We start from the raw sequence: 27,344 nt of genomic DNA on the forward strand, positions 1-27,344 counted from the left end.
CATTATACACAGTGTGTTGCAGGATTTGTTTTATGTGGTGCACACATACCACATAGATGTATTCTCTCATATTTAGGCCCAAATGTACCACTCACAGTTTATCAGAGTGAGCTGAGCTCATGACGTAGATTTACGGTTTGGACCCTGAACGTAAAGCCGTAGATCTACGGGACGGACCCTGAAAGGGTTAAAGAATTGCGAAGATGCTACTTAATGACCCCACATGCATTACTACTGCAGTATATTGCCATCCTGTGATGATGTCTCACCCACACAGTGGATTTTATCAAATAAACAGATGCTGTTTGATACTTGATAAAACTCACTGTAGATGCAACATGGATTGCATTATATTTTTTTTCTCTCTCTTTCCACTGTCAGTATTTTACAACAATTTTCCCTGCATGCATTTCTAACTAACCTGTACATTTATTTTTATGTTAGGGTGAAGTATTTCAATATACAGTAGACCCTCGACTAACGATATTATTTCATTTCAGACGTCTGTTCGGGTGCCGTTACCGACCGAATTTGTTCCCATAAGGAATATTGTGAAATAGATTAGTCCATTTCAGACCCCCAAAAATTCACATACAAAAGCACTTACATAACTGGTCGAGTTGGGAGCTGATCGTTAGTCGAGGGTCCACTGTATATATATATATATAAAACTTTCTTCTTTCACATTTTATTACAGTATTTCCAATTCACTTAAGAGATGTGACAGTGTAAAAAGTGGAAGTTAATGATCAAATACTTTTATTACCAAAACTAACGAACAATGTACAATCAATATTCCAATCAGTAAGGTTCAAGGTATGTTACAAAGGGAATAGAGAAACCCACTTGAAGAACACATGAGGAAGTAACCAAAGTTTTTTCCCCTTTTTATTTATACCTTCAAGCAGGCTTCTTTGTTCCCACTGAATATTGTTCATTACACTACCAACAATGAGTCTTACATAGAGCCATTTCTTTAATTTATCAGCGAATGCAAGAAATTTATTCAAAAACATATGTTGACGACTATACCAATACTAAGGTGCATACTGAACTTTACTTCACTATTAGTATATAGACGGCTGACTTGTTGAAAAAAAATAAATAAAAAATAAAGAATAATAATAAATTTTTACTCAAGTACTAATATCAGTTTAATTACTGTGATAAACTGAATTTCTTTGGGCAATAAGTGTTTCAAGTTTCATTAAACAGACAACAGTATGACAAATCTAACAGAAAATACTTGTGCATATTTAATCATACTTAAAAAGATGTTCTGAATCTAACTTGGGCTTATACCGGAACTGCTTCACCTTTGTGTTTCTAAGAGCCTTCGGAATATAGATTGGGCTGTAGTCGTCCAGGCGACGGCAACCAGGATCCTTCTTGTTACTGTGGGGAAAACCAAAAGGAAGTGTATGCACATAGGAAATTAAATACTTAACTAAAATAAAATTTTGAAATATATATGCATTTGAACATTCGCACATGTAGAAAATAGATAAAATATTTTAAATGACCACTATAGATAAGAAAATGCACAAAATAAAAATATAATTTAAAAAATCATAAACTATTAACCCTTTGAGGGTCGACAGGCCCTCTCCGAAACTCGTTTTCAGGGTCGGCCAAATTTAAAAAAAATAAAAATTATTTTCTCTATGAAAAGATAGAGAATCTTTTCCCGATCATAAAGACACCAAAAGTTTGAAATTTGATAGAAAACTTTCGGAATTATGCTCTCGCAAAGTTAGCGGTCTAGGCGATGTTTACGCATCGGCGATTTTGCCCACTTTGAGCCCCATTTTCGGCCAATTTCACTGTACTAGTCGACAAAAAACATGAATATTTCGCTAGAACTCCATTTTTTCTATCAAATGGGTGCAAGAAACCACCCATTTATGAAACTCAACTATCCAGTACAGTGGTCAGAATTTAGCAATTTTGCCAATTTCACACAAATTTCAAAAGATGCCAATTTCCGAATAGGGTCCAGAATAAACAAGAAAGACATTCCTGGCACTAAAATGACATTTCCTCTAGTCATTAGTCACGTCTCAAGGCCCCTCTTATATTCTTTTGCTTTCCACTTTGAATTTTTATTCTCACAAAAAATATAAGATTTACTGTTATGCAGACTACTGCATTAGTGTAAAAAATGGTATAAATATTATTGTTGCACTTGTGAAAGAATATTAGACTCACCAGTTGACGTGTATTGCACGCTTGGCACGATTTGTTTACTTTTGAAGTTTGGTAAAAATCGAACATTTCTGCTACTTTGAGCTCAATTTCAAGGCACCTTTCATTGTAAAACCAGTCAAAATCATCTCAATTTCTGTAATATGTCTTCCATTCTATAAAATGAGACAAAGAAAACTAGAATACAACAATAAATACCATACGAAAATACACTGCAAAGTCGCTGATTTATTCCAAAAAAATGGTCAAAGTTTTTTTTTTCTCATTATGCACTGTGTGCTGCAGGATTTTTTTTAGACTGTGCACACTGACCACATAGACCCATTCTTTCATATGAAGGCCTACCAGCTTTCTCCCACTAGATTTGAGGCCGCTAGAATTTATGCGTACTAGTACGTCAAAAACCCCTACGCGTAAGACGTACTAGTACGACCAAAACCCTCAAAGGGTTAAATGGTACCGTAACAGATCCCCCAAAACAATTCAATTGTAGTGAACAACAAGAGATGAAATGATAGAGGTGGTATGACAAATCAGTGAGATTATAATTTTTTTTTTTATTAACACATCGGCCATTTCCTACCAAAGCTGGGTGATCTGGAAAAGAAGAAAGACTTTCACCATCATTCACTCCATCACTGTCTTGTGAGAGGCATGCCTACACTACAGTTATAAAACTGCAACTTATCAACATCCCTCCTTCAGAGTGCAGGCACTGTACTTCCTGCCTCCAGGACTCAAGTCTGACCTGCTGGTTTCCCTGAACCATTTCATAAATGTTACTTTGCTCACACTCTAACAGCACATCAAGTCCTAAAAACCATTTGTCTTCACTTGCTCCTATCTAACTCGCTCATGAATGCTTGCTGGAAGACCCAGCACCTCACACACAAATCCTCCTTTACTCACTCCCTCCAACCTTTCCTAGACCGACCCCTACCCCGCCTTCCTTCCACTACAGATTTATACACTCATTCTATTTCATTCCATCCTCTCTAAATGTCCAAACCACCTCAACAACTCCTCCTCAGCCCTCTGTATAATACTTTTGGTAACCCTGCACCTCCTCCTAATTTCCAAACTACAGATTCTCTCCATTATAATCACACTGCACATTGCCTTCAGACATGACATCTTCACTACCTCCAGCCTTCTCCTTCTTGCAACATTCACCACCCATGCTTCACACCCATATAAGAGTGATGGTATAACTATACTCTCACACATTACCCTTTTTGCTTCCATGGGCAACATTCTTTGTGTCCACAGACTCCTCAGTGCACATAAATAAAAAAAAATACTGACATACCTTTGATGAGTACTGTACTTCTCTGGATAAAAACAAATTAGAAAATAAGAAAGATTAGAAGAGAACACTGATTAACATTCATTCAGGTCAAGCATAAATAAGAACTGCTAAAGTGTGAGGAGCACAAAGAAACAGGAAAAGTAGAATGATACTGTACATCAATTAAGCAAGTTATAAGAAAAAATTACAATAAACTGAGTAAGTGTAAAGAATCTATTTAATGGACTAATTAGGAAGAGATAATATTTGATAATGTAACATATAGCAACTGTGAATGATAAAAAATGGGGAAAAAACAGGATGTGTCACAGACCAGGCTGGGCCACGGGGGGTGTTGATCCCCAAAATCCCCTGCAGGTACACCTCAAGGTATACTGTATACAACATATATTCCAATATTGGTGAAGGCTTTATGAAAAAAATAAGCAAAAAGTAGGGGATTGATGTATTTGTGAGTAATTATAACAACCAAAACTAAGCACTAAACTCACAAGGGTCCTACAACACTGCATTTATAAGTAATACTTTTGAGAGGGTGAAATCCATACAAACCGAGAGCCTGTATTAATGTTGGTAGATTTACCGACAATATGTTATGTAAAAGGACACAAGTGCAACTGATGTGACATTTAATTGTGGCAAAGCTCCTGGAGAGCAAAATGTTGCCACAATAAAATGTCACATTAGTTGAACTTGTCCTTTTTACCCAACATACCAAGGGCCTAAATAAATAACAAAAAGGCACAATACCGTGACTGGAACGATACACAAATAACCCGCACATAAAAGAGAGAAGCTTACGACGACGTTTTGGTCCGACTTGGACCTGTGACTTTGTCAATGGTCCAAGTCGGACCGAAACATCGTCGTAAGCTTCTCTCTTTTATGTGCGGGTTATTTGTGTACCAAGGGCCTACCACACACTAAGATTCCTACTACCTTTTGTTTGTCAAGAGCAACACCACACTCGGGAACCATATTCCAACTCAAATGTACAAATAAATTTGACAAGATTCAGTAGTTTCGTTTGCATTAGGCAGGAACGAAGAAGTCCTGGTTGCTGCTTCAGTGAGACCATAACCAAAATCGTAAATCCAAGAATGAAGTGGAAACCTCGCTCTTCCCTTACTCAACTTTCTTTACAAGATCACTGCACAGCTGCAAGAATGGCCGCTGTTTCTAGCCTCAAGACTGACCAATATTTTATTTACCTTTTCAGTTTAGTTATACGAAAAATAGGTTAGATAAATACATGAGTGGGTGTGGGTGGGTGTGAGTTGAACCTGACTAGCCTGTGTTGCTGGGTCTGGTACAGTGCTCCATCCTTGAGTGGGGATGACCAGACTGGGTGGGTTATTGGTCTAATCCCGGGGGGGGATGGACCTGCTCCGCATGAGTCAGTAGCCTGTTGCAGTGTTCCTTCTTTCTTATGTTCTTATGAAAAGCACATCATGGTTGCTTAGAACAATGTAAATAAATATTATTGCTCAGCTTATTGTGTTGTGAGAAAGAGTGCTGAAGATAATCGTGCTAGAGAGAGCACAGTAAGCTAAGTTAAAGAGAATAGACAGAGAGGGAGGGGGTTAGGTTAGGTAAGGTTCGTCAGGAAACAGGATAAGTGTTTCCTGATGTGGGTCTTAGTCAGATGATGGCCAGCTATTGGAGCTTTTGGTCATCTGACCAAGGCCTTCCGTTGGCTTACCGGTCCACCCCTTTAAAAATTATAGTCATGGTTATAACCATTTAGTAGAGGGAGGGGGAAAGAGTGGTAAGAGGAGGTAATATGGTGATATAAACCTTGGTAATAGATACCGACAAGTTGGTATAGAAAGATACGTCAGCAAACACTAGGACATATTATCCCTCTGGATTTTACAAAAGAAGAAACAGATGAATTGGACTTAACCCACGATAGTGAACTGAAAAAAGAGCTATACAGAAAAATGGTAATGAGATTGAATTTTTTTAAATCTCCATAAGAGAAAGTAAAGGATAGTGGGGTGAGGGGCAAATATAGTATAATATATTTTATTTTTAGCACACCAGCTGTCTCCCACCAAGGCAGGGTGACCTAAAAAGAAAGCACAGTTTCTCTTTTTTTAATTTAGTAATGTATAGAGAAGAAGGGGTTACTAGCCCCTTGCTCCCACCATTTAGTCGCCTCTTATGACACGCATGGCTGGTTAATGACTGGTTAATCCTTTTAAACTACAGGCCTGTATCAATGACAAGCATTGATGTAAAAATACTGCTAAAAGTCAGTAAAAAATACAACAGGACCCCCTGTATTCATGTGGGATACGTTCCAAGGACCTACCACGGATACTGAAACCACGGATAGTAGCAAACCCTAAATATAAGTCCTTTCTTCTTCTTTCTTTCAACATACCAGCCTACCGACGAAGACTACTAGTAATATATACAGGAGAAGGGGTTACTACGGATAGTAGCGGAGGAAGAATTCTGTTCCACTTCCCCATGGAGAAATATAAGTCCTATACATACCAAAAATTAAGTTTAATTGATAAATAATACACAATAAGCAGAGAATTATCACTTTTTCACTGATGGGAAGCACTTCACTAATTTCTCTTAGGCTTTGAAGAACTGCCAGCTTCTCTATTTTTGTGCTCTGGGGTCATTATTATATAAAATTAATTTTTTGGGGGGCCACAGTACACTGTGGATAACTGAAACTGGGGATACTGAATAGGGGTTCTACTGTATATGTAATATTAGACATTTGGACAGTACAAACCTACTATGACAGATTGATATGTATTCAGTGTCCTTTTAACATGAAAGACAAAGAGGTTCATAATTATTTTTTTGGGCTGTCTCCACCAAGGCAGGGCGACCCAAAAAAAGAAAACACTTTCACCAAGATTCATACATAATTACTGTTTTTGCAGAGGGGACCAGATACGACAGCATAGACGTCACTCTGAACAGCCAATATACAAAACTCTTCCTTTTTAAGTATGACCATTGTATTTCCAACCTCCAGGACTCAAGTCCAGCTAACCAACTTCCCTGAATCCCTTCACAAAATATTATCCTGCTCATCAGGTCCCAAACACCATTCATCTCCATTCACTCCTATCTAACATGCTGACACATGCCTGCTACATGTCCAAGCCCATTAAACACAAAACCTCTTTTACCCCCTCCCTCTATCCTTTCCAAGGATGACCCCTACCCCTCCTCCCCTCCACAACAGATTTATACACTCTCCAAGTCATCCTATTTTGCTCCATCCTCTCTAAATGACCCATAAACCTCAACAACCCCTCTTCAGCCCATTGAATAATACTTTAAGTAACTCTACACCTCCTAATTTCCACACTGCGAATTCTCTGCACAATATTTACACCACACATTGTCCTTAGACACGACATCCCCACTGCCTCCAGCCTCCTCCTCGATGCAGCATTTACAACCCATGCTTCGCATGGGTTGTTAAGCAGCCCGTTCAGTTATTGAACCCTGGATCCCAGTAATGAGAGGTGCGACTCACCACTGGGCTACTACTTTTTAATAGTTCTTGTTCTTATTATATTACCTTCATATCCATGGGGAAGTGGAATATGAATCTTTCCTCCATAAGCCATGTGTTGTAAAAGTCAACTTAAATGCTGGGAGCAATGGGCTAGTAACCCCCTTTCCCCATACAGCTTATTAAAAATAAAAAAGAAATTACTTTTTAAATGAAAAAATTCAACATCGTACAAAAGTGGAGATAAGAAAATACGTCTTACCACACTGAAGGATAACGAATACTGAATATGAAAAACAAGTAGCAACTCATTACAAAAAATGACAAAATTGCTAATCCTAGAATAAATAAAGAGTGCTGCTCTTATAATACTCACTAATGATCTTCAAAGAAGCGTCTTGGAGGCTCAAAAGGGCGAGTTTTGAAGTCCACCTTGTATATTTTTTCCCAGAGATACATCTCAGGCTTGAGGAGGTTACGTGGACGACCAGAAAAGAGGCAGTGCAGATACTGATGGAATGCCTCACGGTATTCTTCAGATGCTGGGTGATTTCCCAAATGCTGTGGGTAAAATAGTTTACAATTATTTATCTCACACGAGTCATCATTTAAAATAGTGTTTTTCAAACTGAAGAAAACAATTTCAGCACAATTTACACAATATGTGAAAAAACAAAAATAAGTATGTGTGAACCAACAAGTGTAACAAATAAGGATGGTAAGAGAAAAGAGGCAAGTCTCCATGCACCTACACTAAGTACTGTACCTAGGGGTTACTGCACTACTGTGGACTGCATCCAAGTGAATGATATGCTGTATTTTATGGCATGTAAGGGGCACAACAGAAGTATCATAATGGTAAATCAGTAATCCTATTTAAGGGTTAATACCCTCTTACTTTATGCTACAGCATGACAAAGGTCACCCCTTGACCCTGACCTTGAGCATACAGTGGACCCTCGACTAACGCTATTAATCCATTCCTGAGAGCTCATCGTTAGTCAAAATTATTGTTAGTTAAGTTAATTTTCCCCATAAGAAATAATGGAAATCAAATTAATCTGTGCAAGACACCCAAAAGTATTGAAAAAAAAATTTTTAACACATGAAATATTAATTTTAATACACACAAACTGAAGAAGACATGCACAGTTACATGACACTTACCTTTATTGAAGATCTGGTGATGATTGATGGGATGGGAGGAGGGGAGAGTGTTGATGGTGTTAGTGTTTAGAAGGGGAATCCCCTTTCATTAGGACTTGAGGTGGCAAGTCCTTTTTCGGGGTTACTTCCCTTCTTCTTTTAATGCCACTAGGACCAGCTTGAGAGTCACTGGACCTCTGTTGCACAACATATCTGTCCATAGAGGCCTGTACCTCCTGTTCCTTTATGACATTCCTAAAGTGTTTCACAACATTGTCAGTGTCACAATTAAACACTTGTTCAGGTTTCAATTCTTCATTGTCTATGTACTCCTTGAATTCCTGCACATATTTTTCAGCTTGGACTTCCAGCAGGCATGCGTGAGCGTGTTTGATAGGAGTGAATGGAGACAAATGGTTTTTAATACTTGACGTGCTGTTGGAGTGTGAGCAAAGTAACATTTATGAAGGGATTCAGGGAAACCGGCAGGCCGGACTTGAGTCCTGGAGATGGGAAGTACAGTGCCTGCACTCTGAAGGAGGGGTGTTAATGTTGCAGTTTAAAAACTGTAGTGTAAAGCACCCTTCTGGCAAGACAGTGATGGAGTGAATGATGGTGAAAGTTTTTCTTTTTCGGGCCACCCTGCCTTGGTGGGAATCGGCCGGTGTGATAATAAAAAAAAATAAAAAAAATTTTCAGCTGCTTTTTGGTCCAAACTGGCAGCCTCACCATGCCTTATCACACTATGTATGCCACTACGATTCTTAAATCTCTCAAACCAACCTTTGCTGGCCTTAAATTCACTCACATCACCACTAGTTGCTGGCATTTTTCTAATTAAATCCTCATGCAACTTCCTAGCCTTTTCACATATGATCACTTGAGAGATGCTATCTCCTGCTATCTGTTTTTCATTTATCCACACCAATAACAGTCTCTCAACATCTTCTATCACTTGCGATCTCAGTTTCGAAAACATAGTTGCACCTTTTGCAAGAACAGCTTCCTTGATTGCCGTTTTCTTGGCCACAATAGTAGCGATGGTTGATTGGGGTTTTGTGTACAGCCTGGCCAGCTTGGAGACATGCACTCCACTTTCATACTTAGCAATGATCTCTTTCTTCATATCCATAGTAATTCTCACCCTTTTTGCTGTAGGGTTGGCACTAGAAGCTTTCTTGGGGCCAATGGTGACTTATTTTGCAGGTGCAATCACTAAAAAGGCTGTGATAATATGAAATGTTCCGATTGTATGCTTGGAAGCGACCGCGGTGGCTGGCTGGCTTGTAAACACTGGCCAGAAGTGGACGCGTCTCAGACGGAATGAATAGTGTTGGTCGAGTTTTTTTAGCGCTAGTCGAGGCAAAATTTTTGCATTAAAATGTATCGCTGGTCGGATTTATCGTTAATCGATGCCATCGTTGGTCGAGGATCCACTGTATAAGGTTCAGGGTGATTTTCCAAGACTTTTTTTGTGGGAAAAAAGGCATGCCTTATATGGCTGAAAATACAGTACTCTTGGCAGGGCTAGGCCAGGGTAATGGTTCTTCGCCATTGTACTGATATAAAAGTACAAAAAAAAAAAAATGATCTCTCGTACGACAAAGAACAATTCAAACAGCCTACAATTTTATCTGGCAAGACAGCTACTGGATGAATGATGGTGAACGTTTCCTTTTTTGGGGCCGCCCTACCTTGTGAGAGATAGCCAATAGTGAATAAAAAGGCCTGATACTGTGACTGGAACAACACGCAAATAACCCGCACATAGGAAACAAGCTTGTGATGACATTTCGATCCAACTTGGATCATTAACTAGTGACTGGTTAATGTCCAGTCAGACCAAAATGTCATCATAAGTGTCATTCACCTATGAGCAGGTTATTTGTGTATAGCCAATAATAAAATAATATCTAGCATAAAGTGAAATTTAGCATTATTGAACAAAACCATTAGTATATTTAAACTTATTTTCTTACAATACATACTTATTTTCATATAGTCGGACTTGAGTCCTGGAAATGGGAAGTACAATGCCTGCACTTTAAAAGAGGGGTTTGGGATATTGGCAGTTTGGAGGGATATGTTGTGTATCTTTATACGTATATGCTTCTAAACTGTTGTATTCTGAGCACCTCTGCAAAAGCAGTGATAATGTGTGAGTGTGGTGAAAGTGTTGAATGATGATGAAAGTATTTTCTTTTTGTGGATTTTCTTTCTTTTTTTGGGTCACCCTGCCTCGGTGGGAGACGGCCGACTTGTTGAGAGAAAAAAAAAAAAAAAAAAAAAAAAAAAAAAAAAAAAAAAAAAAAACATACTTCTTCCATGCTCTCTAAGGAAGAACCTCTCTATCTCAAGAGAGGGGAAAAAAAGTATTTAAGATAATCAGTACCTTGCATGGCCCGATGTAAGGCGTTGGGTTCTCTCTCTCGACGCCCTTCTTGAGGTACAGGGATATCAGAGTTTTAAGTACTTCAGGGTTAAAGCCCTTAACACCGGTGTCGTCTACTGCTTCAAACAGTGTCTGCTCTTCACCAAGCCTGGAAAATACAAGACAATTTAACAGCTTCTGAGGATACTTAATTCAGTCACCATTAATCTGATTTTCTGTTGTAACAAATACTTTTTTAATATATCTTTTACTTTTAACACTCTGGCCATCTCCCACTGAGGCAGGGTGACTAGCCCCTTTCTCCCGGCATTTTAGTTGATTCTTATAACGTGCATGGCTTACAGGGGAAGGATTCTTCTCCACTTCTTCATGGAGATAAGAGGAAATAGAGAACAAGAACTATTAAAGTACATAAAAAACTCAGATGGGTGTGTATATATGTGTGTGTACATGCATGTGTAGTGTGACCTAAGTGTCAATAGAAGTAGCAAGATATACCAGTTATCCTGCATACTTCTTTCTTTCTTTCAACACACCAGCCGTATCCCACCGAGGTGGGGTGGCCCAAAAGGAAAAACGAAAGTTTCTCCTTTTACATTTAGTAATATATACAGGAGAAGGGGTTACTAGCCCCTTGCTCCCGGCATTTTAGTCGCCTCTTACGACACGCATGGCTTACAGAGGAAGAATTCTGTTCCACTTCTCCATGTAAGTATTGTACGGTATTGTGCCTTCTTTGTTATTTACAGGATGGTAGTACCCACCTCGGTGGTTGCTGTCAACCAACTTACTACCACAGGACAGTAGTACCCACCTGGGTGGCTGCTGTCTACCAACTTACTACTAGAGGATGGTAGTACCCACCTGGGTGGCTGCTGTCTACCAACCTACTACCACAGGATGGTAGTACCCACCTGGGTGGTTGCTGTCCACCAGCCTACTACCACAGGACAGTAGTACCCACTTGGGTGGCTGCTGTCTACCAACCTACTACCACAGGATGGTAGTACCCACCTGGATGGTTGCTGTGTACCAACCTACTACCACAGGATGGTAGTACCCACCTGGGTGGTTGCTGTCTACCAACCTACTACCACAGGATGGTAGTACCCACCTGGGTGGTTGCTGTGTACCAACCTACTACCACAGGACAGTAGTACCCACCTGGGTGGCTGCTGTCTACCAACTTACTACTAGAGGATGGTAGTACCCACCTGGGTGGCTGCTGTCTACCAACCTACTACCACAGGATGGTAGTACCCACCTGGGTGGTTGTTGTGTACCAACCTACTACCACAGGACAGTAGTACCCACCTGGGTGGTTGCTGTCTACCAACCTACTACCACAGGATGGTAGTACCCACCTGGGTGGTTGCTGTGTACCAACCTACTACCACAGGACAGTAGTACCCACCTGGGTGGTTGCTGTCTACCAACTACTACTAGAGGATGGTAGTACCCACCTGGGCAGCTGCTGTCTACCAACCTACTACCACAGGATGGTAGTACCCACCTGGGTGGTTGCTGTCTACCAACCTACTACCACAGGATGGTAGTACCCACCTGGGTGGTTGTTGTGTACCAACCTACTACCACAGGATGGTAGTACCCACCTGGGTGGTTGTTGTGTACCAACCTACTACCACAGGATGGTAGTACCCACCTGGGTGGTTGCTGTCTACCAATCTACTACCACAGGATGGTAGTACCCACCTGGGCAGTTGCTGTCTACCAATCTACTACCACAGGATGGTAGTACCCACCTGGGCAGTTGCTGTCTACCAATCTACTACCACAGGATGGTAGTACTCACCTGGGCAGTTGCTGTCTACCAATCTACTACCTTGGTATCTAAGTAACAAATGCCAGATGTGAATGAAAGCACATTACTATAACAAAATATACATTGGTACTTTTCAAGATAGGCTAGATGAACAAAAAATGATAAGTACGTAACAAGTAGCCTTATCTTTATGCAAAGGTCTGATGTGGCTGAATTCATTTAGTGTATTTTCATGTTTCAGAGTGGAGGGCCATCTAAACTGTGATGTCTGCATGCTTCTCGCAAGACAGCAACTGAATGAGTGATGGTGAATGTGTTTCCTCATTTTTGGGTCACCCTACTTTGGTGGAAGATGGCAAGCAAGTCAAAAAAGATCATACTGAAATATATTATTGATGCTATAATCTTAATTAGATTTGAATATACTGATATAGTAATAAAGATGAAGTAAAGATGTGAAATTTTCAGAAAATAATATAAAATAAGACTTTGTGTTAAGGAGTGCAAATGGTGTAATGCTGAATAAGAAAGAGAAATTATAGAATTTTCAAGTCAATGATAAATATTGATAATGAAATGGAGGAGGAGGAGGAGGAGGAAAAAGTCTTAGAATGAGCTAAGCATTAGGAAAGGTCAAGGTGGAAAAAGCGGTAGGAATGGAAATGAGGAAAACAGGTAGGGATAAATGCTAGTATATTTCAAGCATTTGTTCCATTTGCAAATGAATGAACAGCTGTGACTGTCCACACCTTGAACAGAGGCATGAGAAGGAGTGAACTCTGGAGTGACATAATTTTGTGAACGTACTCACACTCATGAAGGTCACCAAGTAACACTTGTTTTTTCTATTATCTGGCATCAAAGACTGTTACTGTTATTGAAAACTCAGCATCTGTTGATGCCTTAAACCCATAAGAGACATTCAGTACTTGAGGAATGGAAGGGGTGGGGGTAATCAGGCTTGATCTGAGGAATGGGAACAAAGCTCCAATTTCTTGGATTAAGCATCAATTCCTAAAGTCCTCAAGATCTCTCAAGAAAAACTATTATCAAAGCTCCTTATCAATTTTAGTGCTCCTGCATCATCCACTTATGCAGGTTGTGCCATCAGCCAGATCACACATTGTAATAGCCTGGTTGATCAGATAGTTATCATTAAAGCTGGTTTTAAAGACTGGAAAACTAAAATGTCACAGGTAAATCACTTAAATTGGAATGAGGATAACCTGCGATTTCTTCTTTAAACACTGTCATCTCCCCCCAAGGCAGGGTGAGCCAAAAAAGAAACACTTTCACCATCATTCACACTAGGATTGCCATATAAAAATTAAATGATTTGGAAATACATTAAAACAGAAGATGTACTCACCAGAGGATATTATTGTGAGGATTAGATATAGCACGATCAGAGTGTAAAGAGCAGGTATTAAGCTGATATACACTGAACTGCCATCGCTGACCATCAGTAAGTACAGACTGCTGAACTAATGGGTATGTGAGCTCTGTTACTGGACCAAACCCTGAACAAAAAAAATGATACAATTAAAACAGAGGAATGAAAAAATACTACTATATTCTGTCAATCCTCAAGTATATTTTTTCTTCTTTCTTTCAACACACTGGCCGTATCCCACTGAGGTGGGGTGGCCCAAAAGGAAAAACGAAAGCTTCTCCTTTTAAATTTAGTAATACATACAGGAGAAGGGGTTACTAGCCCCTTGCTCCAGGCATTTTAGTCGCCTTTCATGACACGCATGGCTTATGGAAGAAGAATTCTGTTCCACTTCCCTATGGAGAAGAGTATATTTTTATCCATTTTAAATGCATTTTTAAGTATTGTATCACAGTCTGCTTTGAAACTATGAATAGAAAGTGAATTGAAAAAAAAAATGATAAATAGTCAGTCAGTTACACAGTTAATATATATAAAATATTGTCAGTGGATAGGCATTTGGCAAAGAGATGAATTTCTTTTATCCACAGTATATAAAAAATGACATGAAATTAGTCATACAGGCTGTATTAACCAAGCACTTTACAGCACTTGGATAGTATTTAACAGCAGTTTTCAATTATACCCATTTTTTATTTATTCAGACTTCCTACAATAAATATATTCACTACTCACTATAAGCCAAGGACAAAAATAATTTAAGGTAAGTAATATGTGAATGGAGTGAATGGAGACGAATGGTATTTGGGACCTGACGAGCTGTTGGAGTGTGAGCAGGGTAATATTTAGTGAAGGGATTCAGGACTCGAGTCCTGGAAATGGGAAGTACAATGCCTGCACTCTAAAGGAGGGGTTTGGGATATTGGCAGTTTGGAGGGATATGTTGTGTATTCTTTATACGTATATATACTTCTAAACTGTTGTGTTCTGAGCACCTCTGCAAAAACAGTGATTATGTGTGAGTGAGGTGAAAGTGTTGAATGATGATGAAAGTATTTTCTCTTTGGGGATTTTCTTTCTTTTTGGGTCGCCCTGCCTCGGCGGGAGACAGCCGACTTGTAAAAAAACAGAAAAAAAAAAAAGTAATACGTGTACTGTATATGCATTTTTTAGGTCTAGCTCTATTGCTCACTTAATATATGATAGTGTGAACATGTTATCAGGCTTTTACCTGCGTTTGAAAGTGAAAAAAGGTTATGTTTCACTTTACAGCGATTTTTGCTTTACAGCAGTAGCCTGGAACCTAACCTGCTGTATAAGTAGGGCCTGTCTGTACTGGTATAAACATGGTAAGATAAAGACAAGAGGTTTGGTATCTAATATGACTACAAACCTGAGAATGTTATAGGTTTAGCAACAACAAAATATACTACTAACCAAGGTGAGTAGCAAGAGCAAGAGCCTGAGTGAACGATGAAACGAGTATCTTCTGCAATGAGGCTGTATCAAGATGGTGTGCACCAAAAATTTGTGTGAACCTGTGGACCATCTCACGGGAGTGCAGCCAAAGCTGGCTGTGTTCTTTGGTTCCTCCTTGCCAAAATCCTGCGGAAATTTTGAGAAAAAAATTTCATTACCGCACTAAAACCCTGCAGAAATTTTGAGAAAAAAATTCCGTTACCACGCAAAAATATTACCATAGAGTCTAAGACTCACAGATATTAAAATGAGAAAGGTTTAGACTATTACCACACTGTACTTGCACCATTCAGCTGCACTACTGCTATTTTAATTGTTTAATGCATTGGCACTTTCCCATCAAAACAGGGAGTCCCAGAAACTTACACATTCCCTATCACTCATTCTCTAGTTGTCTTAAAATTCATCCTCTGAACCATTATATACCCAATCATTCTCCAGAATTTAGGCACTGTACATTATCACTTTTTTCATTATTTTTTTAACAATGGCTGTCTCCCACCGAGGAAGGGTGATCCAAAGAAAAAAAAAATGTAAGGTTTTTCTTCTTTTTACATTTAGCATTTTATACAGAAGGGGTTACTACCCCCTTACTCCCAGCATTTTAGTCACCTCTCACGACATGCATGGCTTACAGAGGAAGGCTTCTTCTCCACTTTTCCATATAGAATTTTTAATGTATAGTATACATATTATGGTATAGAGAAAACAGTCTGCCTATATAAATTGGACAAAAAATATGCTTTCAAATAAAAATTACCCTTAAATCTAATTTTTGAATAACACTCATGTACTTGGTCAAGATTCTGTTTCCCAAATTTGAAGGCTAATTGGATTTTCTCTGCATATTAAAGCATTTTATCCTGTATTTTATAAAGCTGAGCTGGGCTATATTTGATCAATTTATACACAAATAACCCGCACATAAAAGAGAGAAGCTTGCGACGACGTTTCGGTCCGACTTGGACCATTGACAAAGTCACAGTGTGACTTTGTCAATGGTCCAAGTCGGACCGAAACGTCGTCGTAAGCTTCTCTCTTTTATGTGCGGGTTATTTGTGTATCATTCCAGTCACGTTATTGTGCCTTTTTGTTATTTATTTGATCAATTTTTTTTTTTAAACATTGGCCATCTCCCACCGAGGTAGGGTGACCCAAAAAGGAAACACTTTGACCATCATTCACTCTATCACTGTCTTGCCAGAGATGCACAGATACTACATTTCAGATGCTCCTCCAAACTACAAATATCCCCACCAGTGCAAGCACTGCACTTCCCACGTCCAGAATTTAAGCCCAGCTAACCGGTTCTCCTGAATCCCTTCACAAATTGTTAACTTGCTCACACTCGACAGCTTGTCAAGTACCAAAAACCATTTGTTTCCATTCACTCCTATGCAACACACTCACACATTAAAATATGTTAGACAAAACTACAAAGGCAATCTATGATCAAACATTTAAGACAAATAGCTTAACAGTTGAGAAAAAAGAAACTTGCCTGGTACTGTTACAGCATGTTTATGGGAAAATCGAAAACCATAAGAACGGGGATCCAGTATACTTTTGGGTTCAAAACTAGACGTGGCCAGAGGATCATCTCGACCCACCACTTCTGGAAGACCGTTGGTCACACGAACTCCCAGGCATGGTGTACTTTTACCCTGTACGGGCCTGAAGTACAAAGAACACATAAAACATGAAATATAATTTACGTGTACACAAAATTCGTGTGTGATTTTTTAACACACTGGCTGTCTCCCACAGAAGAAGGGTTATCCGAAAAAAAGAAACTAAAGGCTTTCTTCTTTTCACATTTAGTACAGTAGTCCTCCTGTATCCACGGGGGATATGTTCCAAGATCTACCGTGGATACCTGAAACTGTGGATAATAGCAAACCCTATATACGAGTCATTTTTTTGTTTACATACATACCTATGATAAAGTTTAGTTGATAAATTACACACAGTAAGTTGATAATTAGCACTTTTTCACTGACTGGAAGCACTTCTTGGCTTCTCTTAGCCTTTGAAGAACTACTATCATCAATACTTTTGTGCACTGTGCTCATTATTAAGCAAAATAAAGCCTTATTTTCAAGCCATGGCAACCAGTGTTTAATTGAAACTGCGGAGACTGAATCTGTGGATACGGGGGTTCTACTGTAATTTATAAAGGAGAAAGGGTTACTAGCCCCTTGCTTCCAGCATTTTAGATGCCTCTTATGACACACATGGCTAATGGGAGAAGGATTCTTTTGCACTTATTTATTTTATTAAACACAGTAGCCATATCCCACCAAGGCAGAGTGACCCAAATAAGAAGAAACACTTTCACTGTCATTCATTCAATCAGTCTTTCCAGGAGTGTACCAAAATCACATCTTGGATAACCTTCTGAACTGCAACATCCCCACCCCTCTTTTGGACTGCAGGCACCGTACAAAACTAATGTGCTAATACCTGTCCATTAAATCATGTTCGGTGTCTTTGGTCAATTTGTAATTTCTACGTATCTTCCTTAACATTTTATCTGGTGGAATGCCTCCAAGTATCCAGAAAGCTTCAACACGTGGCTGTACATCTACCTGTAAAGCATTGAAAATGGTTAGAAATTTAACAAGAAAATCATAAGATTAATTGGTCTGTGGGTTATTACTGAGCACTGACAAGTGTTCATTACACTTTAGTTATCTATTAACAAGAAAAGACTAGAAAAAGTGCATATTTTTCCATCCAATAGCAAAGGACGAATTACAGATATGTTAAGAACAAGTGCCGAGATGTGTCTAATCACACTCTCGGTGATGCTATGAAACCAGTGACAGGATTCTGCAGTGCTACAAACAGTGACACGATTCAACATTTTCGTTTAGTTAGGTCAAAGTGTTTAGTGTGCACAGATGCCAACTCCAAGCTCTGCTGTAATATACAGCAAATGGCAGTATTAGTTACCTGCGCAATTACTAAATTACAGTGAAACAGTCACCACAAATCACATCAGATAACAAAAATCTGCAGCACATATGTTGTAGTAAAAAAGTAGGGGTGTGCCAAAGTATCAGCAGGTATAATAATAATAATAATAATCATCTTTATTTCTACAAGGGCATGTACAACATATACAGACTCAGCCCTTTGTCATGCAGAGCATTTTTGGCAAATTAGGTTTCGTCCCCAGGATGCAACCTACACAGTCAGCTAACACCCATGTACCTACTTACTGCTAGGTGAACCGGGGCAGCAGGTGTCTTAATGAAATGCACCCAATGTTTCCACCCATACTAAGGATTGAACCATGGACCTCAATGTGTGAACTGAGTGCACTAGCAATTTTTGATGTGTTAAATATGTTAAACAATTCTTACAACCACAAATATGTGGAAAACTACATATTCTTATTCCCATTACTTGTAATCATAATTTAACCTTAAAGTAATAGTTGTCTGCTTGTTTTCTCGCTTTGTAATGCTGAAATTTGTCGTTTACATATCTTTATTGTCCTTATATACAGTGGACCCCCGGCATACGATATTAATCCGTTCCTGAGAGCTCATTGTATGCCAAAATTATTGTAAAGCGATTTAATTTTCCCCATACGAAATAATGGAAATCAAATTAATTCATGCAAGACACCTAAAAGTATGAAAAAAAAAAAAAAGTTTTAACACATGAAATATTAAGTTTAATGCACACAAACTGAAGAAGACATGCACAGTTAGTAGTACAGTGGACCCCCGCATAACGGTTACCTCCGAATGTGACCAATTATGTAAGTGTATTTATGTAAGTGCGTTTGTACGTGTATGTTTGGGGGTCTGAAATGGACTAATCTACTTCACAATATTTCTTATGGGAACAAATTCGGTCAATACTGGCACCTGAACATACTTCTGGAGTGAAAAAATATCGTTAACCGGGGGTCCACTGTACTCTACTAACAACTGAATACATGACACTTACCTTTAATGAAGATATGGTGATGATTGATGGGATGGGAGGAGGGGAGAGTGTCAAACTTATTGTTTAGAAGGGGAATCCCCTTCCATTAGGACTTGAGGTAGCAAGTCCTTTTCCGGGGTTACTTCCCTTCTTCTTTTAATGCCACTAGGACCAGCTTGAGAGTCAGTGGACTTCTGTCACACAACATATCTGTCCATAGAGGCCTGTACCTCTCATTTCTTTATGACTTTTCTAAAGTGGTTCACAACATTGTCATTGTAATAGTCACCAGCACGGCTTGCAATAGCTGTGTGAGGGTGATTTTCATCCATAAAGGTTTTCACCTTTGTCCACATTGTACACATGTCTTTAATCATTGAAGTAGGCAACTTCTTCAATTTCTCTATCCCCTCCTCCGAAGCAGTTTCCTCAGGTCTGGCCTCTTGCTGTTGAAGATGATCTAGCAGCTCATCGGTGGTTAGTTCTTCATTGTCCTCCTCCACCAACTCAACCACATCCTCCCCACTAACCTCCAACCTCAAGGACTTCCCCAATGCCACAATGGATTCCTCAACTGGCATACGATTCCAAGGGTTAGCCTCAAACCCTTCAAAATCCCTTTTGTCTACACATTCTGGCCACAGTTTCTTCCAAGCAGAATTCAAGGTCCTCTCAGTCACTCCCTCCCAAGCCTTATCTATAAGGTTTACACAATTGAGGATATTAATGTGATCCTTCCAAAACTCTTTTAGAGTCAATTGAGTGTCTGTGGTCACTTCAAAGCACTTTTGAAACATAGCTTTTGTGTACAGTTTCTTGAAGTTGGAAATGACCTGCTGGTCTATGGGCTGCAGGAAAGGAGTGGTATTAGGAGGCAAAAACTTGACCTTAATGAAGCTCATGTCCCCAAAGAGTCGCTCTGCCAAGTCTGTAGGATGACCAGGGGCATTGTCTAATACCAGGATGCACTTAAGGTCTAATTTCTTTTCAATTAGGTAATTTTTCACATTGGGGGCAAATGCATGGTGTAACCAGTCATAGAAAAAGTCCCTAGTGACCCATGCCTTAGTGTTTGCCCTCCACAGCACACACAAATTAGCCTTGAGGATATTGTTTTGCCTGAACGCTCTGGGAGTTTCTGAGTGATACACCAATAAAGGCTTCACTCTGCAATCACCACTAGCATTGGCACACATCAGAAGAGTAAGCCTGTCTTTCATAGGCTTATGTCCTGGGAGTGCCTTTTCCTCCTGAGTAATGTAGGTCCTGCTTGGCAATTTCTTCCAAAACAGGCCTGTTTCGTCGCAATTAAACACTTGCTCAGGTTTAAATTCTTCACTGTCTATGTAATCCTTGAATTCCTTCACATATTTTTCAGCTGCTTTTCGGTCCGAACTGGCAGCCTCACCATGCCTAATCACACTATGTATGCCACTACAATTCTTAAATCTTTCAAATCAACCTTTGCTGGCCTTAAATTCACTCACATTACCACTAGTTGCAGGCATTTTTTTCAATTAAATCCTCATGCAACTTCCCAGCCTTTTCACATATCATCGCTTGAGACATGCTATCTCCTGCTATCTGTTTTTCATTTATCCACACCAATAACAGTCTCTCAACATCTTCTAACACTTGCGATCTCTGTTTCGAAAACAGACATGCACCTTTTGCAAGAACAGCTTCCTTGATTGCTGTTTTCCTGGCCACTATAGTAGCGATGGTTGATTGGGGTTTGGTATACAACCTGGCCAACTCCGACACACGCACTCGACTTTCGTACTTTGCAATTATCTCTTTCTTCATTTCCATACACAGATAACCTGCACATAAAAGACAGAAGCTTACGACGACGTTTCGGTCCGACTTGGACCATTGACAAAGTCACACTAATGTGACTTTGTCAATGGTCCAAGTCGGACCGAAACGTCGTCGTAAGCTTCTGTCTTTTATGTGCGGGTTATCTGTGTATCGTTCCAGTCACGGTATTGTGCCTTTTTGTTATTCATTTCCATAGTAATTAGCACCCCTTTTTTCTTGCAGGGTTGGCACTAGAAGCTTTCTTGGGGCCCATGGTGACTTATTTTGCAGAAACAAGCACCAAAAACACTGTGATAATATGGAATGTACCGAATATATGCTTAGATGCGAGCACACTGGCTGGCTTGTAAACAATGGCACGCACAGGGCAGTTCAGGCCACACGTGGACACGTCCCGGACGAATCGTGTGTGGCGGGTTTTTTAATGAGTGGCGAGGCAAAATTTTTGCGTTAAAATGTACAGTGGACCCCCGGTTAACGAACTTTTTTCATTCCAGTAGTATGTTCAGGTGCCAGTACTGACCGAATTTTTTCCCATAAGGAATATTGTGAAGTAGATTAGTCCATTTCAGACTCCCAAACATACACGTACAAACGCACTTACATAAATACACTTACATAATTGGTCGCATTTGGAGGTGATCGTTAAGCGGGGGTCCACTGTATTGTATACTGGATTTAACGTATACTGATGCCATCGAATGCCGGGGGTCCACTGTATGTAAAAGTAGTCTCCCAGTATCCATGGGGATATGTTCAAAGATTTACTGTGGATACCTGAAACTGCGGATAGCAGCAAACCCTATATATAAGTCATTTTTTGTTTACATACCTATGATAAATTTTAATTGATAAATTATGCACAATAAGTTGAGAAGTAGCACTGATGGGAAACACTTCATGGTTTCTCTTAGACCAGGGGTCAGCAACCATGTTCTGTCTAGGAGCCAGAGCCCATATCTGTGAGCAGATGGCAGATTGCACCTAGTGCCATACTTAACAAGTAGAGGTAATAATAATACATACTAAACTTTTGACATATTTAACATCATTTGATCTACGGCCAGTGGGCCAGAATCAGCCCACAGGCTGTAGGTTGCAAACCTCTGTCTTAGACTTTGAAGAACTGTCAGCATCACCACTTTTGTGCTTTAGTGTCACTATTGAGCAAAATTAAGGGTTATTTTCAAGTCACGGTAAATAGCAGATAACTGAAACCTCGAAAACTGAATCTGTGGATACGGGGGTTCTACTGTAATACAGAAGACCCCAGTTTTCGTAATTAATCCATTCCAGAAGGTCGACCGAAATCTGAAATGGCCGAAAACCGAAGAAATATTTCCCATAAGAAATAAGGTAAATCTAGTTAATCTGTTTCAGACACCCAAAAATATTAACAAAAAAATACATTTTATAGAGAATAACTATAGTTTTACATACAGAAAATAATGAGAAATAAACATAAATGACTAATTTTAATGATAAATGAACATTACATACCTTTATAGAAGACTCTTGTTGGTGAGTAGTATTTATTTCTAGTCCCAGGTGGACTACATCCCAGTGTATACGTACCGGCTACATACGCTGCGGCCTACCGTCATATTATTACCATCAACATACCATGTTCAGTGAGTTTAAACGTTTGTAACAACTACCTTTAAATGACATCATAAACAAAGGGAGAAGTAATGAATAATTCATGCTGAGAACTGTATACAAAAGATTATGTATTAAGGGCAGTTACTGGGCCAACACAGATTCATACAGTTTTCTCTAATGCTGGGCCAGAGAAAACATAATGTTTACCCTCCACTGCATATAAACATTGTATGTTTATATGCTATGTAACGTGTTTCTTACATAATTTTGAAGAAAATATTATAAATGGAGTAATGACAATGTCTATATTAACATTAAATAAAACATTTAATGTGCTCAAGAATGAGTCACAAACGTATGAGTGGCCCAGGCAGAAGAGTCTGGTACCAACGATTTCTGAGGGGATATACATAACCCAGGAGGAAATTTCGCCAAAAAAGTGCTCGAAATCTGAATTGTACAATTTCTGCAACAGCCAAAAACTGGGGGTCCACTGTAGTTATATCCATTGTAAAACAATGCAAAATACAAAGGTTTAGGGATACACAATAAAAGACATTACTAATAATGTGAAAATATAGGCATGTAACCTATTTTACTGATAGGTGAATTTGGACAGCAGGTGTCTTAAGGACACACATCCTAACGTTTCCAGTCGTACCGGGGTTTGACCCCCAGACCTCAGCGTGTGAGCCGAGTGCATCAGCACTCAAGCTACGGGACACCTAATTAAAGCACTAAGAAGTGTATTTTGATTTATTTTTCTACTAGTACCAACAGGATAATTTTGAAAAAATTATCGGTAAGCATCATACAGTCGCCAGCATGAATTAAAATCTGACTGCTTTCAGAGCTTACTATAATATGCTGGAATTAAGTCATACATATATGTATACTAGGAAATAGGTACCAAAAAAGCTAACTTACACAGGGACAGATTCCCTCTACACTTATTTCCGAACATACATCATTTTCTGTATTTGTTTGGAGTTCAGTCCCAATTAAAAGTGAAGCCAATGACTTTCACACACGTACCACATGCAATCTTACCATAGACTCTTTAATGTGTTGCACAGATGATTCCAGTGATGATACCATAACTCTATGTAACCCAAGCAAGAAGTTCTTTATTCTGTGACGTTCGGCTGCAAGATCCGAGGCAAAATTTTTCCTAAATAAAATGCATATAATGTAAAATATTAGAAAAACAGACACTGCACTTTACTTTCACACAATTTATAATAATTCTTGATTATAAACTTGACTGTCCACTAGTCAGTCAAGCAATTTTTTTTCAGCTCAATTATGAACAAAAACAAATTTCCGCTAACAAAAAAATTCACGATTTCTACTAGGATTTTTATCACATTCCTTCTTCCCCAAGTCAACTGGTACCCCATCTGACTTTCTTGGGCTATCCTGGGTAATTTACACAATGTATGATAATTGTACTTATGTGTACCTGTGCCTAAATAAACTCACTTACTGGGGATCCTGCAGTAATCAAATGTACGATTTACAATGCAATTTATAATACAGCTTCTCCTCACTTAATGATGGAGTTCCGTTCCTAATACCACGTCGGTAAACAAATTCGTCGCTAAACGAGGAGCATACTATAGTGGTAGTGGGTTTATGTCAACCATCTTTGATACTGCTTTAATGTCACCCATAGTGAAAATTAAGTCACTTTGTCTGGCCTTTTTTATTTTTTCAGATTATCCTGATGGGTAATTTACACAAGTTATTATGTATGATAATTTGTGTAACTGTATTTATGTATACCTGTACCTAAATAAACTTACTTATATGATGGGTGAAAACACCAATTTTTATGGTGTCTGAGCTGTAGAAATTGTTAAGACTTGTGAGTGGCTAACTTAATGTTTCACAAAATAACAGAAAGCCCGTAACTCTTGAAGGATTACAGTATTACAGTAACCGTACCTAGGTTGTTGTCTTCCAAGCTTTTCTTGCGATTTTTGTGAGACTATCTTTAGATAAATTACATACTAGCAATTGTTAATAACACGAATGGGCATATATATATCTTGTACAGGTACTGGCTACTTTCACAAGTGTAGGGATATTCTAGGTTAAGTCGTTATAATGTCACTTTTTCTAAGACATCTTAACGTCACTTTTCTATACAACATATCAAAAAACTTGCCGTTTCTAAAATGCCAACACTGACAACTTACAATAATGAATAAAAATTACTTTTAGATTACGTTTTATAGGACGTTATGAATGATGTACAGTACATACTTGAAACATGGGAGATGCTGATAAAGATTTAATTTGTTCGAGGAACTGAAAGGATATGCTACGTTATATGATTGTACTTTTGAATACCAATGACTAAAAGCAATACTATACCGTAATTATTTAAGAAGAAATACAAGTTATTATAAAAATTATATTCGAGAGGTGCGTGGTCTAGGATCAGGTCGCAAGAATAACGATTCCAGAAACATTCTCACATTAAACCCAAATGAAAATAAGTCACTCAGACTTTTTTTGGGTTATCCTGGTAGGTAATTTACACTATGTACGATAATTGTACTTATGTATACCTGTACCTAAATAAACTTCCTGACCACAAGAGACGCCAAAGGATTAAGTCACATTGACTTGTACAGATACAGTGGACCCCCGCATAACGATCACCTCCGAATGCGACCAATTATGTAAGTGTATTTATGTAAGTGCATTTACACGTGTATGTTTGGGGGTCTGAAATGGACTAATCTACTTCACAATATTCCTTATGGGAACAAATTCGGTCAGTACTGGCACCTGAACATACTTCTGGAGTGAAAAAATATCGTAAACCGGGGGTCCACTGTATATCTCATTTTAATTCCACATGATTTATCATCAGTGTATGCATTGGTAAATTATTTATCTACTGAAATTACATAAACTCACAAAAAGCCTAAACCCGTATGGGTTACCAAGCAATGTATAAGCCTGTACACCATATGCAATAAAATTGAAAAAGTTTATTTAAAATGAAGTTTAAATAAATAGAAATTTGCATCTAGATTTAAAAAAAAAAACAGATGACTAAACCTTTGTGAATTATTATTATAATAATCAACACTTTAATGGATTTTGACCATTAATTATAGTTTGAATGGCACAATACTACTTTTGGTCAACATACTCAAAAATGATAAAAAAAAACTTAACCTAACAAAATCTAACCTAAACTTAAAAAAAAAAATCCTAACTTAACCTTACTATACCATTGGTAGATATGATCATAATTATAATCATGGGGAGCGCTAAACCCGTAGCATTATATTGTACTGGCACATAACACGAAATTAGTGTATTATCCTGTAATATATTTAGTTATTCTGTAATATTTAATATATTTTCACTATTACCTCCCAAAAATAACTTCCATAATTATTATAATCAAAGCGCTAAACCTACAAGGGATAACTTCCATAGGTTAAATTATAAAATACTAAATAATACCAGAATTCTGCCTATTAAATGGTAAATATAGAAAAAAAATAATGTAATGGTTATTAACCTGTTTAATTTGCAGTTAAAATTAAGATCAATGAGATGTTGAATTTTATCTTGTATTTTGGGGGTTAATATATCAGCTTGTGCCTCTACTTGTGTGTAATATTGTCCTGGTAGACCCTTGACCACGTGTGACCTGGTGGCATATTGCACAAAGTCGACCCCCAGGAGTGTTGGCCTCACGTCATTAAGGTGACATGACCAATAACCGTAATATTTAGGCATGTTAAGTTCCATCATCTTCTGCTCCACCGTCGGTAGACACTCGATCTTCTCGTGCCACTCTGCTTTTTTCCTCATTTTGACGGCTTTCCGCGAGGTATCCATGATTTCTGGGTACTGTGGGGTGTCTGTGTAGTCTGTCTGTGCCACAGCTTCATGGCTATGTGCTCTGTAGACTGGTGGAAAGGCAGAAAATCGAAATAATATATAAGCAGCACCCGGCCTGAAGAGCGTCATGGCGGACACTGATGCTGCATCTAGGCCTTTTTACGGATACGATTTTTTTTTTTCAGTAAATATCCTTAAATCATGCTTGGAAGTTTATTTATTTTCCCCATGGAAATGTATAAATCATCCACGGTATCGGTTTTAATATTTTTGGTAAATTTGTTGGGGTAAAACGTGATGAAAAGGTGAAATAAGTCGCTTTGACTGGCCTTTTTTTGGGTCATCCCGGGTATTTTATGCATGATACTGTGTAATAATTATACTTATGTATACTTAAGTAAGTATATTCAGGTATACACAAATACAGTTACATAGATTATCATACAAAGCAAATAAACTTGCTTACTTAAGACATTAAATTCAAACTACCACTGGACATAATACATTAAGTTCCAGCATGCTACCATAGTACCATAAATAAAAATTGGTATACTTTCAAGAGAAAACATTAGTGTGCAATAACATGAGAACAGCCAACAGTTGTATGCTGAATCTGACTCCTGATATTCCAGGAGGTGAGTCTCCTTATACCTAATCTCAAGTAAGTTTATTTAGACACAGCTACACATAAGTATAATTATCATACATAGTGTATATTAAACAATATAACGCTAAAAAGTCAGACAAAGTGACTTATTTCCATTGGGGTCCTTGGTTTATTTTCATTAGGGTCCTTGACTTATTTCCATTGGGTCCTTGACTTATTTCCAGTGGGTCCTTGACTTATTTCCATTGGATCCTTGACTTATTTCCATTGGGTCCTTGACTTATTTCCATTAGGGT

At 38.6% G+C, this 27,344-nt stretch overlaps 1 protein-coding gene across 1 annotated transcript; it reads right to left on the bottom strand.

Moving 5' to 3' along the window:
- Positions 1 to 742: 742 nt before the first annotated feature.
- Positions 743 to 26,575, bottom strand: mRpS30 (mitochondrial ribosomal protein S30). Its single transcript, XM_053774284.2, has 9 exons — positions 26,116 to 26,575; positions 23,619 to 23,739; positions 17,667 to 17,791; positions 16,705 to 16,877; positions 15,162 to 15,329; positions 13,701 to 13,851; positions 10,549 to 10,696; positions 7,387 to 7,571; positions 743 to 1,395 (listed from the first exon to the last, which is right to left on the bottom strand). The coding sequence occupies exons 1-9, from the start codon at positions 26,568 to 26,570 to the stop codon at positions 1,257 to 1,259; spliced, it is 1,665 nt and encodes a 554-aa protein (XP_053630259.1). The 5' UTR covers positions 26,571 to 26,575; the 3' UTR covers positions 743 to 1,256.
- Positions 26,576 to 27,344: the final 769 nt, after the last annotated feature.

This window comes from Cherax quadricarinatus, chromosome 7 (genome assembly GCF_038502225.1).
Source record: "Cherax quadricarinatus isolate ZL_2023a chromosome 7, ASM3850222v1, whole genome shotgun sequence".
Lineage (NCBI taxonomy): Eukaryota > Metazoa > Arthropoda > Malacostraca > Decapoda > Parastacidae > Cherax > Cherax quadricarinatus.

Bases quoted from the DNA above. Each gene is read 5' to 3' on its own strand.
- mRpS30 (XM_053774284.2), bottom strand. From the start codon at position 26,570: ATGACGCTCTTCAGGCCGGGTGCTGCTTATATATTATTTCGATTTTCT. The intron at 17,792-23,618 runs GTAAGATTGCAT...AATGCTTTACAG, and splicing joins AACACATTAAAGAGTCTATG to GTAGATGTACAGCCACGTGT. The intron at 10,697-13,700 runs GTGAGTACATCT...TGTATTTTCCAG, and splicing joins CCTCACAATAATATCCTCTG to GCTTGGTGAAGAGCAGACAC.